Here is a 16,568-nt window from a genome sequence, read left to right on the forward strand (position 1 = left end):
CAGTGGAGGTCCAGCTTCAGTATTGGTGTGAAAATTAAATACGTGGTTGGTGATGAACGGACCAGGTGCCTGCTCTGGTGGTCCATATGCAGCAGTGTTCACTGAACAGTCATTGAGGAGGCACTGTTGGTAGCCCTTGGTTGATTTGGGTGGTCAATTGCGTAATAGTTAAAAGTCTGTTTGCCCATACACATCTCTGCAGCTGTCATTCGTCCCTGTTTTCTATGGCCCATGGTGCACCACACTTGACTTGGCGCCGGTTTTGGATAGCACCATTTTGCAGTGCACAGTACTCATTAACCATGGTGGTAACCTTTTGCATGCATATAACTAATTATCCACCATTACAGTGCAGTTATTGTTAAAAGAAGAAGAAATAGTAGTTCTCATGACCAACCAGGAAATGCCACTATGTATTTTTCTTTATTTGAGGGGATCTTTTATTGTCTTGGTCACAAACTACTATTAGAAGAAAAGTTCAACACTGTGATGGCAGGGGGACATTAAATATTCTGCTGAAGTGACATTTCATTAACAAGAAACAGAAAATAATTCTTGAAACTATGTAATGCAATTCAGTACTAACTATTGCTGAAGATTTATGCTAATTACCTGTCCACTACCAGGAGCATAGGGTATAAATTTCCTAGGTCTGCAAATGACTACACATAAAGTGCCTGAAACCATGTCAACCATAAACACCAGTAACTTCCTTTCCTACAAAAAATCCTCAACAGGTCCACTGCTAACTCTCTCAGCAAACCTAAACAAGACCATCTCCATCCAATTTCACAATTACCATGAAGTTCCAAAGCATATTCTGTAACCAGCTATTACAGGGATTAGCTATAAGTTCATGGGTCTTCACTTAGAGTACAAACCATACTAGGAACATCACATACTTTGTATTGTGTAGAGATTGAGCTTGGCTGCTTCTGAATTAAGAACCATTTCTCACATTTTTGACGAGGTCACACATGCAGCCACTTGGGCCTGCTCTTTCCATTATACCTTCTGGAAGTAGTCTTTTTCACAAAGTATTAAATCCCTTAGGAAAGAGTGATTTGAATAATTTATTGTGTAAATCCAAGAAGCTGTATCCACAAATTGTTAAGGCCATTTGGAATGCCTACCACTGTTTCACAGTACATATCTTCCCTAATGTGCATTGTTATAAGAAAACCCCAGAGTATTGTAGAACTTCACACAGAAGACAAGACATAAGAATGACATGGTACAAAGAAGTGCCAAGTACATTTCATGCCTAAATTTTCATCTACTTCCCACTGAACTTAAATGTTGAAGAAACAGAGTTCCCTATTTAAAACAAAACTACAATATTTTAACTGACTTGACAGGGGTTTTTGGTGAAACTTTGTAACTATTGTACAAGAAACACATTTTCTTTTCTATTTTATTCAAGTTTTCTGCTGTGTTATGATACAAAGTATCTACAGCTACCAAAGAAATAAAATGTTAGTTCAGAATTTGTGATCTGTGTATTATCTGGTTTCCAGGTGCTGGCAGATTCATGGTGCTTGCATCATCTGCCATATCATTGTTGAGCAAAAAGTTTCAGTTCTTTAATACAAGTCTCATTAAGTATCTAATTGATTTCTGACACATTCTTAAATATTTCTAATTGTAATCATACTGAGTGAGATCATTACTGTATGATTCTAGTTAATACCTGTAAAATGTATTAAAAATTAAAAGAATCTGCAGCCTGAGGTCTATGCACTGAAAAGGCAAGTGAGTGATGAAGTTATACTCATTCACGAGCAGACTGTGCAAAAATTGTTGCAACTCAATTATGTTAAGCATGCCCAGACATCAAAAGCTCTCTTTAAACTTCTGATTTTAATGGACCTTATGTGGGAACTGAAGCTACTTCTACTGGCACGTGAATACTTTTGCCTCCTCACACCAGTAACCCCACACAATCCTATGCTTTACTTACTCTCCAAAGTCCACAAACTCAACCAGACAGCTCTCTGAACTGGTCGTCCCATTGTGGCTGGGTGCAATGCTCCAACAGAACAAATCTCTGCCATTGTTGATGAATGCCTCCAAACTATTGTCTGTAATCTTTTACATTCAAGATACTGCTCACTTCCTTCATCACCTCTCCATTGTTCCTGTCCCATTATTACCTGCCTCCTTGTTGGTCACTGGACTGTGACATCCTTGTTCACCAACATCCCCCATGCCCATTGCCTTGCGCCCATGGAACACAACCTTTGCCAACATTGTCCTGATACCAGACCCATCACTGCATTCCTAATCCTCATAGCCAACCACATCCCGATGCACAATTATTTCACTTTTGAAGGCCAAATGTACAAACAAATCTGTCACATTGCCATGGGTACTCGCTTGGCACCATCCTATGCCAACTTATTGATGGACCACCTGGAGGAATCCTTCCTATCTAGTCAACAACTGAAACCTCTTGCATGGCTCAGGCTCATTGATGACATTTTGAAGGATAACATTTGCTGTTTCCTCTGTAACTTCAACACTTATTTCCAAATCTGTTTCATCTGGTCCTTCACAAATCATTGAGCCAACTTCTTGGATGTCAATCTCCATGTCTCAGATGGGTCCATAAATATGCCTGTCCCATCAGGCATGCCAAACACCAGCAGTACCTCCACTTTGACAGCCGTCACCTAATACACGTCGGAAAGTCTCTTCCTTACAGCCTCACCATCTGTGGACACCATATCTGCAGTGGAAAGCAGGATTTCTCAAAATATACAGATAACCATACCAGAGCCTTTACTGACAGACAATATCCTATTCAGCTCATCCATAAATAAGTCTCCTATGCCATCTGCTCCTCTGACACCAGTAAACCTGTTAACCGGCCACTGACCAACACTCCTTTGATCACAGAGTGTCACTCTGGCCTTGAAAAGCTCAACCACATCCTTCACCAGGGTTTCAACTACCTCAAGTTATGCCCTGGGATGAAGGATATTCTACCCAAAATCCTACTTACATCCCCCAAAGTAGTGTTCTGCCACCAAAGCAACCTACAGAATATCCTTGCCCATCCTTATACCAATCCTAATCCTAATCCTACATCCTATGGGTCGTTCTCTTGTGGTTGGCCCAGGTGCAATACCTGGCCCATACACCCACCCACCATGTCCTACTGCAGTCCAGTCAAAGGCATTTCATACCCAATAAAATGAAGGGTCCCATGTGAAAGCAGCCTTGATATATATCAGCTAAGCTAAAATTATTGTACAGCAGTCTATGTGGGCATGACAAGTAACCAACTGCCTCCTCGCATGAATGGCCACTGCCAAACTGTGGTGAAGTGCAAACTTAACCATCCCGCTGCTGAACATGCAGCACCCCACTTCACAAATGTCTTCAACAGCTGCATCAATATGCAGGCCATTTGGATACTTCGTTCCAATGTAAGTTTCTCTGAACTACGGAGATGGAAATTCACTCTCTAACACATCTTGTGCTCTCACAATTCCCCTGTCTTAAACCTCTGCGTACCTGTTCCCACTGGCTCACCTTGCTTTTCCCTTCTCTCTTCTGTCAGTACCACTCCTTCTCAGTCCAGTCCAGTCCAGTCCCCCACCACTCTTCCTCCTCCTCCTCCTCCTCCTCCTCCTCCTCCCCCATGCAGGCATATTCTCCCTCACCTTCTCTCCCTTCCTCACCCCCCCCCCTTTTCCCCTCTTTTCAACCCCTCTCCCTTCTCTCTCTTCTGCCTCTTCATCTTTGCCTCCCTCCTTTTTCTCCCTCCCCTTTTTCTCCCTTCAATCTCTTCCCTCTTCCTACATCTCTTTTGTTGTACCCTCTGTATTTTTTTCACCTTGTTGTGAGCCCACAAAGTCGCCTGTCTAAAGACCTGCATCTTTCCCACTGCCTCCTCTTGCATTCTTTCCTTTCCCCTCCCCACCTCCATCAGCCATCAGCTGAGGCAGCTGCTTTCAGCAGTCAAGTATCAATAATTAAATTTGTTGTGACCACAGGAGTGTGTGTTTGGGTGTCTGTTTGGTTGTGTGTTGGTATGTGTGTACCATTGCTGGAAAAAGAGCTAGTGCTCGAAAGCTAGTGCGAGTGCTGTGCTCCATGCAGCGATCCGCTTTAGGTGAATTGTTGCCTTACCCTTATTTTATGTATTGCTCAAAATACTTGCAGAACTATTCTAAAGGATTTAGATTGGTTGTCAAGTAGTTTTGGGAACCATTTCTATTGAGACAAACAACCTCTTAAAAAGTAATAAACTGATGGCGTACTAAATTGTAGTAAAATAGCATGTCACTCTAAACCTCAATATGCCTGTTGTAACTTCCAAAAACCTACTGAATATTGTGATGATTAATGTTACGAAAGGATGAAGGAGTTTGCAGTAACCAGAATGTTATGAAATGGTTAATCTCCAGTGTTATATTTGTGTTCATATTGATGGTTCCTCGTGAACACATGAAGTCTACTTTTATAATCTTGAGATTAGACATTGTACCTCATCTGTCAGTAATAATGCTTGATTCGCCACTCTTCTCTAGCCTCATTTTCCATTGAAGCTTTTATATTTAACCTGTTAGTTCTGGAATTAGAATCTAGACTTTTAGGTCCTTTCCTTCTTCTGGATCTGGTATGATGAATCTCCCATTACCTCTAGCACTTCAAAATCTCACTATCCTTTTTAATTTTTTAATACCTGTTTACCTTCTTCTCTCAGTGACAGAACCATTAAAAGCTTTAAAACCTAGAGGTTCAACTGGATTTTCTAATTTGTGTGCTTGACAATTCAGCTTCAGATCTTCCTGTTTTGACTGTTGGTTAATAGGAACTCTTGTCTCAAATATTGTTGATTTTTCAGTTCCCAGCATTCATCTTGATTTGAAATTATTTACTGCCTGCATTCCTTCTTGGTTTTCCTAACAAATGTGTACCGGCAGTATAGGCTAAAAAAGTTACATCTATAAAATGTAATGAAAATGTAACTGTATCTTTATTATTTTACAGCAGCAGGAGCAGAATGAAGCAAATCGACGTATGTTGCAACGTTACATTGATCATCCCTTGCAACTGTCACTTCCAAATACTGGAGGACCACCTGTGTGTTCATCACCATCACCAACAAGACAAGGTCTTGGAAGACAATGCTTTTCACCAGGCTTTTTCAAGAACAGCTTATCACCAAGCCCAACAAGAAAGGCCTTTGCCACCAGGTATGTTAAAAGAGTTCCAAATGCTACATTATTAAACTATTTAGCTCAGTGTAATGGTATTTGTGATGCAGACACCACTATTAGTCAGGAAGGTCACTTGTGCCCCAGAACAGTGTGTGCAGGAACTGTGGGTTGTATTCTATCAGTGCCATAGCGAGTGCAAAGTCAGAAGATCTCATTCAGTATAAACATTCTTTATTCAGCATGACTTCTGTACAAGAGGTCATTGTCAGCATCTTGATTGCTTGTTTGGTCATCCAGGCAGCGGTGTGCTACCTCATCATGACTCCTTGGTGTTCATGGCCCTTCACCAGCAGATGTTATGTTAGACAGTTGGCTGCTGCCTCAGCGGAAGGGCAGCAGCTGTGCTGACACAAGGGAGGCATCACCCGACAAGCTTACAATGTGCACCTTTGAGCAGCAAGACAAGCACACAGACATCTTGCACTGAATCCAAGAACCTTGGAGTCACCCAGAGTTCTGAATGGAGTCATCCTAGATATGACCTCTACTCAGTGGCAGTGGCTCAAAACCCAGAACGATCAGGTCTAGTGGTGGCTCATAGACCAGTGGCTACCTGATGATGCTGCTTAGCAAGGTTGAAGCTGCTCGGCCTGTCAATGGACTGATGGCTAGTGTGGAGACTGTTACAGCAGGGGCTGTAGTTGGAAGTCAATGAACCAGTCAAAGTACAAATGCCACTAATGGCTGGGTGGGTGAGCAGTTGTAGTTGCTCTGACTAGCTGTTTTGTAACGGGAGCCCGCCTGTCGTGTAAGTGGCTACGGAAGTGCAACATTGTCCGTGGCGTGTGAAAATCCAGCCTACCACTATGGCAGACTGCTGTATTGCAGAATGCTACATCAGCAGTAATCTGGCACCCATTGACAGGATTTCGTAGACGAATCGCCGACACGCCTCTCAGTGGGTTGCGAAGTTTGGTCTGTGGTTGTTACTGCTACAACAGTGATGTACTGTCAACACGTTACCTGCTGTATATGAGATTTGGTGTGTACATTTGCATTTTTCTATATCCCTTCCCCTCACCATACTTTCCCCATCCCCAATTAGCCTAGCGATATCACTTATATTTGATTATTTTTCTCTACCAAAAAATTAAAAAAAAGACTTCACATATTATGTTTGCAGTTCTCAAATTATGTAAGCTTTCAGTTTGTGTTTGGGTTTCTTTCTTTTATTCCCAATTCCTTATGCCAAATGAAGAATATGTCTTGCTTCTGATGTGTCTGCATTGCTGTGAAGTTTGGAGATTAAAATGGAAAGTTTTAGAATTGCAGAAAATTAGCCAAAACAGGCTCATTGTATTCCCAGCAAGTTACCTATAACATGCAGTCTGAGCTAAATCTTGGAGAATTTCTTAAAAATTGTTTCAAAAAGTCATATATTTAATTCATATCTATCATAATCTGCTGCAGGACTTGAGCACTTGAGTGTCTCACACATTTGAATGTATTATGGCCTCTGAATGTGGTAAAAAGTTCCTGAAATGTCTTAACAGAGAGGGATAGGAAGTTATGTGGCTGAATGCTGCAACACAAACTGATTGAGGAAACCACTACAGAAATGTATAGTAAAAAAGTAAACTAGTGTTAATCAACACTGGAAGAAGAGATTGAAAACTGTACTGCTGACACCAGGGGTGTGGAAGAACTGGACGACACATCGAATAATCTGGAAAAAAAAAGAGAGAGGAAAAAACCTCCTAATGCAGATAGAACTCTTTATTATAAATATATGTTGGAGAAAGGATAAAGGATGATACTAATATTGAAAGGAACATAAGCATATTCACTCTGTGCTAAGATGAAAATCACTGGTTTTCAGGCAATAGTTGAAAAGGATTGTTTCTTCAAAGGTAGGTCATGTATCGACACAGTTTATTCTTCACAGCATATTGCAAAAAATTATAGGAATATGATCTGTAAATATATGTAGCTGTTACAAACTCTTTAAAGATCTTTGAAACAGTTGTCTCTCTCCAGCTATGGAATATGTTGCAAGAGAGAGCAGAGGAGTGCCAAATCTTGTAATGAAGATAACCAAAAGTCTCTGTATACCAACTGCTTCATTAATATGTTGGTGATGGTTAGCACAGAGTCATTAAATATTAACTAGGTTGTTACATAAGAATATTACCTATCAGGTATTCTGTTCATTTATTATTTGGATGAATTAATCAACTCTTCATTGGTCATTAGTGAATGAAATCATCCATTTCTGTTTATATGCAATGTGAATGACTTCCCAAGATTTCTAGGCATTAATTGCTTTATTACCATGTATGCTGATGACCCATTGCAATGCCAGTAGTGATATTGAATTAACATGTTTAAAAACATATAAGGCACAGAGGCAGTTGTACAAGAATGGCACAAATGCAACACTTAAGCAAAATATTGTAGCTAATTAGGGCCTGATTGAGAAAAAACGCACAGCAGAATCATCAGTATGGCTAAACAATAAAGTGACATTGAAAATAATGACATTATCTCCCATTTAAGACTTAAGATAAAGTATGTTCTTAATTCATAAACTGTAAATCATACGGAGGGGCGGAACATAAATTACATTGATGTGAGCTTGTGGGTTGCTGTGTAACAGCTAGGTGCATATTGGCTTTTTTGCCAAATGATTCTTTCCGAATTTTGCTGAGTCCACTGCAGGAAACAATGTATCACTAGTTTTATACTTTGTTAAGTGATCAGAATGAACTACAATCTTCTGATCTGGCAGATGTAATTTGACATTGACAGACAACATGAAATGTAATATCTGAAATGATTCATCCCAGTGCCCCATAAATTTCTTAGTTTTGCCAATACTTGGTATAATGTTGATCTGTTACAGTAGCCTTTGGACTTCCAGAAACTCGTTCTAAATGATTGTCAAATTCTTTCACAACTGTCATCTTCAGTAGGGATCATAATAAGGTAGCAAGATAAATGGCCAAGGTAGATAAAATGTATCGGTTATTTCAGGCTGTTATGCAGAACAATTCAACAATATTGGGTGCTACAGTCTCAACATTTGAAGAGAGATATTTGATCTTTGGCCTTGTGCTCTCTTAGTGCACAGATATCTTAGACATCTTTCATTCATTGGGGATGCCAATAATGGCTCGTGATGCACACTTGCATAGTGCTTTCCCCATTTTATTTCATAAAATGTCTTGTAATAAAATGCAATGAGGTAGTCAGTTTCTTACAGTTGGGAATGGATTCTTGTGCCATTTTTAATTCCTCAAAAAGAACATAATCTACTACCAGGATCTTAATTTTCATACTCAAAGCATCTGCATTATAGTTTAACCTTGCCAGGCTCTTGTGTTTGATTATGTAGTTATATTCACTAAGTTTCAAAGCCCATATTAAAAATCTGCTGCTCTGATCTGTTAAATTCAAAACTCGCTTGGTCTGTAATTACTGTGAACTGTCACCCATATAGGTAACACTGAAAGTAATGGGTGATAAAAGTTTCCTTCTGTCATGCTGTAGTTTTGTTCAGCTTGATTCAGCTGATGTGACGCATAACCAGTTGGTTTTTCTTCGCCGTCTTGTAATTGACTCAAAATGCAGCCAATAGCTATGTTGTCAGCATCTCACAACAAGATAAAAGGTAGCGCAATATCCAGATAAGACAAGAAAGGTGAACATGAAGAATTCCTTTCAGTTTTAAGATGGCACTCTCTGTTTGTTGTCTAGACAAAAGGAGTTTATTTCTTTAGAAATTTTGTGAGTGGTTTCTTGGTGGCTGCACAGTTTTCCCACATATGGTGGTAGTAATTTGTTAAACTGAGAAATGATTGCAATTTTTCTCGGTGCTGGAAAATTGGTCACTGAATCCATTAACCACGGATCTGATCTTACACTTCTGCCAGAATTATTTGGGCTAGATAGTGCACTTGTGGTAGCATGGAACTGCGCTTTTCTAATTTCAAATTTAAATTAGCATCACTAAAATGTGTTAGCACATTTCTCAGTCATTATGCATGTTCTCTCATCATACTTGAAAAAATAATCACGCCATGCAGATAAACTAGAACATAGTCAGCTTTAAACCCTGTAAGAATAAATCCGCAAAAAACTGAAATGTAGCAGAACCATTTTGGAGGCCAAAGGCCATCCTTAGGTATTCATAAAGCCCAAATGGCAAACAAAAGCTATCTTTTCCTGATCTTACAGAGCTATAGAAATTTGATAGTAGCCAGAGTGCATATCTAAGGTGGCGAAAAATTTGCATTTGCCAAGGTGATCCTTGGAAGGGTCCTTCTTGAACGCTCTCATATCTACACAGATCGATAAACCATTTCTCCATTATTGATTTCCTTCAGGTCAACCACTGTAGGTGAAGCCCAGAGACTGGAAAGAGGTTGAATTAATCGTACTTCTAGCAAATCTGAAATATTTTTCTCCACTATGGGCTGCAAGTGATAAGGTAAGCAACAAGGTTTCTGGACCGCAGGCGTACCATCACCTGTAGGGTCCCATAGTATGTTAAGGAAGTTATTGAAAGCTGTTTCTTTTCTTCAGACAAACTTGCAAACTTGGCTAGAACAGGGTACAATACTTCCTGATCTGTCTTACACAGGTGTTTTCAATTTCCGCTTTTACAGGTGATGTAACTGTTCTTTAAGGCTGTTTGTTTTCTTGGTATGCTGTTATCTAATCAGTATTTAATTTACACACTTTGGCTTGTGAGGTACCTCAGGAAATTTAAACACATTTGCTTCAAAAATCATCCATGGTCAATGACAAAAATGGACTCTCTTCTGTCTTACTCTGTCAAGATAAACTGTGCTTCACATGCACCTGTTTACTATGTAAATCTTTATTTCTTCTTAATGGATCCACTAACAAGGAAACCTCTCCATCGCACCCCCCTCAGATTTAGTTATAAGTTGGCACAGTGGATAGGCCTTGAAAGACTGAACACAGATTAATCGAGAAAACAGGAAGAAGTTGTGTGGAACTATGAAAAAAATAAGCAGAACATACAAACTGAGTAGTCCATGTGCAAGATAAGCAACATCAAGGAGAATGTGAGCTGAGGAGCGCCGTGGTCCCGTGGTCCCGTGGTTAGCGTGAGCACCTGGGGAACGAGAGGTCCTTGGTTCAAGTATTCCTTCGAGTGAAAATTTTAATTTCTTTATTTTCACAAAGTTATAATCTGTCCATTCGTTCATTGACGTCTCTGTTCACTGTAATAAGTTTAGTGTCTGTGTTTTGTGACCGCACTGCAAAACCGTGCGATCAGTAGACGAAAGGACGTGCCTCTCCAATGGGAACCGAAAACATTTGATCGCAAGGTCATAGGTCAACCGATTCCTCCACAGGAAAACACGTCTAATATATTCTATACGACACTGGTGATGGCATGTGCTTCACATGACAGGAATATGTTGTCGTCCCACCTAACTTGTACACTTGGCGAATGGGTAAAAAGATTCTTCTACCTTGCCCGATTTAGGTTTTCTTGTGGATGTGATAATCACTTCCAAAAAAGTGATGAAAACATAAGAGTTTGTCACATAAACTGCAACAAATGAATGCAACAGTTTCACAGTCCCACAGTTTTGCCTGTCCTCTATCAAAACATATGTTTTTAACGTTTTCAAATTTTTCCGTGTGTAGACCGTCAAATCCTGCATATGTCCAAGCAAATCTGAACATGTCCTGGAATTTTGGAGAGCGAAGTTGATTGTGTGTGACTGCCTGAACTTTGATAATTGTCTGAAAACAAAAAATTAAAATTTTCGTTCGAGGGTAGACTTGAACCAAGGACCTCTCATTCCGCAGGTGTTCACGCTAACCACGGGACCACAGCGCTCCTGAGCTCACATTCTCGTTGATGTTGCATATCCTGCGCATGGACTACTCAGTTTGTATATGTTGCTTATTTTTCTCATAGTTCCACACAACTTCTTCCTGTTTTCTCGATTGATCTGTGTTCAGTTTTTCAAGGCCTATCCACTGTGCCAACGTATAACTAAATCTGAGGGGGGTGCGATGGGGAGGTTCCCTTGTAAGTAAATACTTCGTCTCAACAAATCTTTCTTGACCTACAGTTTTCCCTGTACCATATGATATTTTCTAGATTTTGTTTAACTTCATTGCTCTGGTACACTATTTAGTGGGTTGTCAGAACATAGTCATTCATTCTTATAGTGAGAACACTGCTAGAATGGTGGAAAGTTCCCACAATTTGGAGCTCATGTGTTTAAAAGTTAACTATGCCTAGAAAATGGTGCAGGATATCATTGCCTAAAATGGCATCAAAATTGCAGTTATGCTTCCAGACCACTTCAAATGTGGACTCGTACTTCCTTCTGTCCGTTTCCAGTCCCACAATTTCTGAAACTACTGAGTAGGTTACCTTTTTGCCCAATCCAGTTAGTCTACAATGCAGTGATTTTAATTCAAGACCGCAAGTAGATGTAACAAACAAAACAATTACTGTGCGTCTGTATCAATGATAAAGGTAGACTGTCTGCTGTAGATTTTACCCTGCAAAGTTACGTTTGCCACCTGAGCGAGTCCTACTTCTCTTATTGGATGCGCTTTTGGAAGGAAAGTGAGGAGCAGTGGCAGAACTGTTCCATTTTGCATTTCACGTATTGCCATTCCTTTGAGCACTTTGGTAACCTGTTTCACTAGCTGAGTGATGGCGGAAACAAGCAAATTTGCAAAAAATGCAGTGCACTACCAGTGAATGCACATCTAGCGGGGCTTACTCTGGTGGAAGATTGTACGAATTACTGGGACTCCTCATGTAGAAACAAAAGTCATATGGCCTCCCTTAGTGTGCCTGGTGAAGCACTCTCACCTCAGCACCTACCTGCAGATCAGTCCTGCAAACAAATAGGTCTACACAGCAAGCTCCTGATTCACCGAGTAGTACCTCTTTTCTTTCATTACTGACCATTAATACAAATGTACGACATGACACCGCTGTTATTGTTTCAGCAAAGTGCTCTAAATTTTCTCCAGAATTTTGGCATAGGGTGGAACTTTCTCTGTAGTTTTCACTGTGCATACATCTATGGCCACCTCCTAGTCCTTTAGCAAGGACATGAAATGCTGTAGTATTTCTGAGCCCTTCCATGGAATTTGCATAACCACATGCCTCTCCTTGCAACTTAAGGTTAGCAACTCTTCTCAGAACTTCATCACTACGTATGGACAGTTTCCCTACATCTATTAAATTTTATATGAAAATGTGAACATTTTCACCTGGTTTACCTTCGAAGGTAGGAACCAGCAAACCGTTTGCAGCATCAGTTACAGGCTTAGATGTAACCGTCTGTAGGAACTCTGGAAATGGAGAAGAAAGGTTTGCTACAAGCACAGTGCTGCTTTGCAGTGTTAAATTTACTAATGTTTCATTTAGGTGCCTTTGCAGGTCTTCATTCTCTACCCAGAATTGATCCAGTCTTGCTTGCTCTCAGTGACATTTCTTGCAGCATAGTAGCTCGGCGGCATCTTTTCCCTAAAAGTGAAGCTCGCAACTTACATTTGTTGCTAGATGAATGGTGTGACGGTGTTGGGCATTGACACAACAGTGGCACTCCCCATCAGGGTGGTGCTGGGTCATCATACCTGCTGGCCGGCAAGCCAGACTGTATGTGCCAAACACTCATCTGTTGTGTTGCAGCATGAAGCCCTCTACAACTGTTTCATGCATCCATTCATGGCTTAGTAATTTGTACGTGACACCTTAAATGTAAAAACAGGGTGAATTCAGTATCATATTCCTGACACTAGTTTGTATATGCCCTAGGGGGTGTATTCAGTACTGGAAAGCAGTGTAGGCTTGTAATTAATATATGAGGCTCGGGTTTAAAATAAGAAACCACATCAGTTTATTTGCTCATTGGGATTACCAATGGGACAAGATAGGTTAACTCCAGTGACTCCAGACCCATCTCGGAGAAAAGTTGCTCCCATGTGTGTTTGGCGGCTTAGCTATAAAACAATGAATAGGGAGTAATGCGTGACAGATTTGTCAGTGCGATGTTGTCAAAGTTACCTTTGTTGTTGTTGTTGTTGTTGTTGTTGTTGTTGTTGTTGTCGCTCTTCCACCTTTTAGATTTGTTCTCATGGTTCGGCTACTCCGTACTGCAGCTGTGTGTGAACTTATTCCTGTTGCCACCATATCCAGGCAGGGTGATGCTGTAAGAGTGTGTCTCACTATGTCCAACTACCGAATGATGAACACATCTTCAACAATAATCTTCTGTGTTGTTCCAACACATTGATCAATATTTTGACTTGAGATCTAAGAATTACAATCTTCATTTGTCTTGAGTGTGTATCTGTTGTCTTTGAAGGTGTCCAGGACACCTTCAAGGGGTATCACCAAGGTATACATGTCCACATCCATCAAGTGCTACTGCACTCACCATGCCACACCTTGCCCTTGTTATTTTATGTCACTGCATACACGTCATCTGCATATCGATCGAGGAGCGCACTGTGGATTGTCCCCACTACATAAAATGTATATGAGAGATATGGCCATCTTTCGCCAGAATGAGTGTCTTCAGTGGAACATAGGTCATTCTCATGAATAAGCCATATTACAACACTACATATTCACTCACAGAGACAGAAGATGCCATGCAAAACTCCTGTAATGCACTCTTTGATGCCATGCAAACCTCTTGTAATGCACTCTTTACAATTCAGTATAACATATCTGATATCATATTACAATTTGTTATCCATTTAATTTATCCTTAATGAAAATAATGTTTTCTTTATAAATTTATGCATGATTATTTTCTTTGGTCTCGAAGAGTTAGCATGGAAGATGTACCTAGTAGGTAGATTCAGCTAACCAAATGACTAAGCCCCCCTACTTGGTATACCTGTCCCCAGACTTCTCCTCACAAGACGCAGCACAGGACGTTTCTTTCTTGAATGCACCTGTCCACTGGCATAGGACAGCCTCTCTATAGGTCTGCCTGCTCATTTCTACTCCAACTAACCTAAAGCAGGGTACACTTCACCATATAAAATCTGTCCACACAGTATCTCAGTATCATTTTTCACCATGACAGGAAAGATCTCCTTCAGTTATGGCTTGTCTTTACCGCAATTTTAAAGCATACTGCACCATACTCCATATACAAAACTGCTTTTACCTACATTTCGTGCTTTCCGGAAACACATCAGTGTTAGCATATTACTTTGGGTTACGATAATCCCATGTTCATTTCCATTTCTCAGGATACTTTAGGTCTGCTACTATGTATGTATTTAAAATTATCCAAGCCAACACATATAGCTCAATTTATCACTAAAAATACCTCAAGAAATAATAAAGCAATGGCTGAAATTGCCATTTCTGGATTTTATATTGACGACAAAACCTGCCAGGGTAGTCAACATAAGTATTTTCTTTTCTCCATTGTCACTTATTTTATAAAACACCTATATCACATTATGTATCCGGGTGATTAACTATCATTTGTCTTCTCACACTGATTGAACATTATGTTACATGAATACTGCCTAATTTTCACTTCCACTACTACCGTTCCTTGTGGAAGTCCTACTCTCTATTTAAAACTGATAAAACAATCTTGTTTTATTGATTATGCATCTGCACTATAAATTGATCAATTTCTCTCTAGATGGCACTACTATCTTGTGCTCATAACACTCGCATTAGCACATTGTATTTTAGAATGTTGGGCTGCAGACACGGGCTTTCGTCCATTATCTTCCCCCACAATGTGTGACATGCCTTAAAGCAGTGTACTGACCCCATACACAATATGTGTATGTCACAAAACTATGTCCATTTGTCCAAGTCATATTGTCACACATGAATTTCCTCTTTTGCTAAAGAATGTATCTCTTTCTGTAAGAAACATACTACCTGCTATTAAGACTTTCAAAATTATGGTACTTACGGTTATCCACATAGCAACTTTTAATGCTTTCTTGCTTTCACAAACAAGGATGCAGTTTAGTTATTTAATGATGTAGAATAGTAAGAGGTACATGATATAGAATAGTGTAGGGGTAAGGAATGCTTTTAGAGAAATTAAAGAAGAAATACAAAAGCCATTAACTCTGATTTCCAATGGGTGTTATTCTGCTAAATTTGTGAAGTGTGCAAATTCTCCTGGTGGTTCACATTTCTTAATCATATTAACATTGTATAGTCCCTTTCCCTGGCCTGTATCTGGATCTGCCAGGAACAGTGCCTTCAGACATAATAATCCCACCACCTTAAAAGGTCTGCAATACTGTGGAAAGAACTTTCTAGTCTCTTTCTTTATGTTTCAACTATGATGAACATCTTTTACAAAAACAAAGCTATGTACACTGAATATAGGTACATCTGTTGTATTGTTGAACTTGCAAAGTATGCGCTGGACTTATTCATAACTTGCTTCTAATCTTAATATCTATTACTGCTGCCTCTTCTTCCTCTGAAGGGGGGGGGGGGGGGGGGGGGGGGTATCTAAACAATTTTAATAATGGCTCTCCTATAAATCTCTTATTCATTATCTCTATCGGTGATAACTCAGTGCAGATACGGGTTAACTCATTCAATGTGACATGGAATTCTGGTATCGTCTATGCCCATGTGGTATGTTTGTGGGATCAGTATGTTGTACATAATCAGCCAAACTCTTTCATTACTGTCTTTCACGCATTAGAGTGCAAGTGATAGTTTGATATGGTTACGTTATATACTCCTTTCCTTGCCAAAAACTTTAAAATTGTAGCTGGTAAGCTGTGGTCCATCATCAATAGTTATTTAAACAATAGATTACTGTGGTTGTATTAGCTTGCTTGATTGGATAAAGCATTACATATTTCCACCCGTACACTACCAGCACAAAAATATAAGTCACATACCCTCTACCCGTAGGTAGTTGGCCAAAAATCTGCTGCAATAAGATCCTGTAATCTTTTAGATACCATGGGATACGGCATGTATTTTATACCACTATTATATTCTTTGACCTTTTGACATATAATAAAACTCTGCAATAGTTTAATTACTTTTTGACAACAATTTTAAAATAATAAAATTTATTCACATGTTGTGTGCATTTATGTGTTCCAAAATGTCCATAACGTTTGTGTATGATTCATATTAATTTGTCCTCAGCATACTGAGACATGCATAATATCCAACATGGAGCACGTAAATTTCCAAAATAAAATATCATTTTTTTTATTGTCCATGAAAGTTGTTCTGATGGAATCAGGGAACCATTTTTACACTTTTGATATTTCTCACTGAGTCCGCTGCTCGTGGTCTTGCGGTAGCGTTCTTGCTTCCCACGCATGGGGTCCTGTGTTCGATTCCCGGCGGGGTCA

General features: G+C 39.8%; 1 protein-coding gene across 2 annotated transcripts in view; it reads left to right on the plus strand.

Moving 5' to 3' along the window:
- The window catches only part of LOC126457747 (P2R1A-PPP2R2A-interacting phosphatase regulator 1), a 63,954-nt gene that overhangs the window by 34,033 nt on the left and 13,353 nt on the right, over positions 1-16,568 (plus strand). Inside the window, exon 4 of one of the 2 annotated variants that reach the window (XM_050094294.1) lies at positions 5,002-5,207. In XM_050094294.1, coding sequence (XP_049950251.1) covers positions 5,002-5,207 — 206 coding nt within the window. The remainder of the gene's footprint in view (positions 1-5,001; positions 5,208-16,568) is intronic. The other variant, XM_050094295.1, reaches the window with a different exon arrangement.

The sequence above is a fragment of the Schistocerca serialis genome, chromosome 2 (genome assembly GCF_023864345.2).
Source record: "Schistocerca serialis cubense isolate TAMUIC-IGC-003099 chromosome 2, iqSchSeri2.2, whole genome shotgun sequence".
NCBI classification, from domain to species: Eukaryota; Metazoa; Arthropoda; class Insecta; order Orthoptera; family Acrididae; genus Schistocerca; species Schistocerca serialis.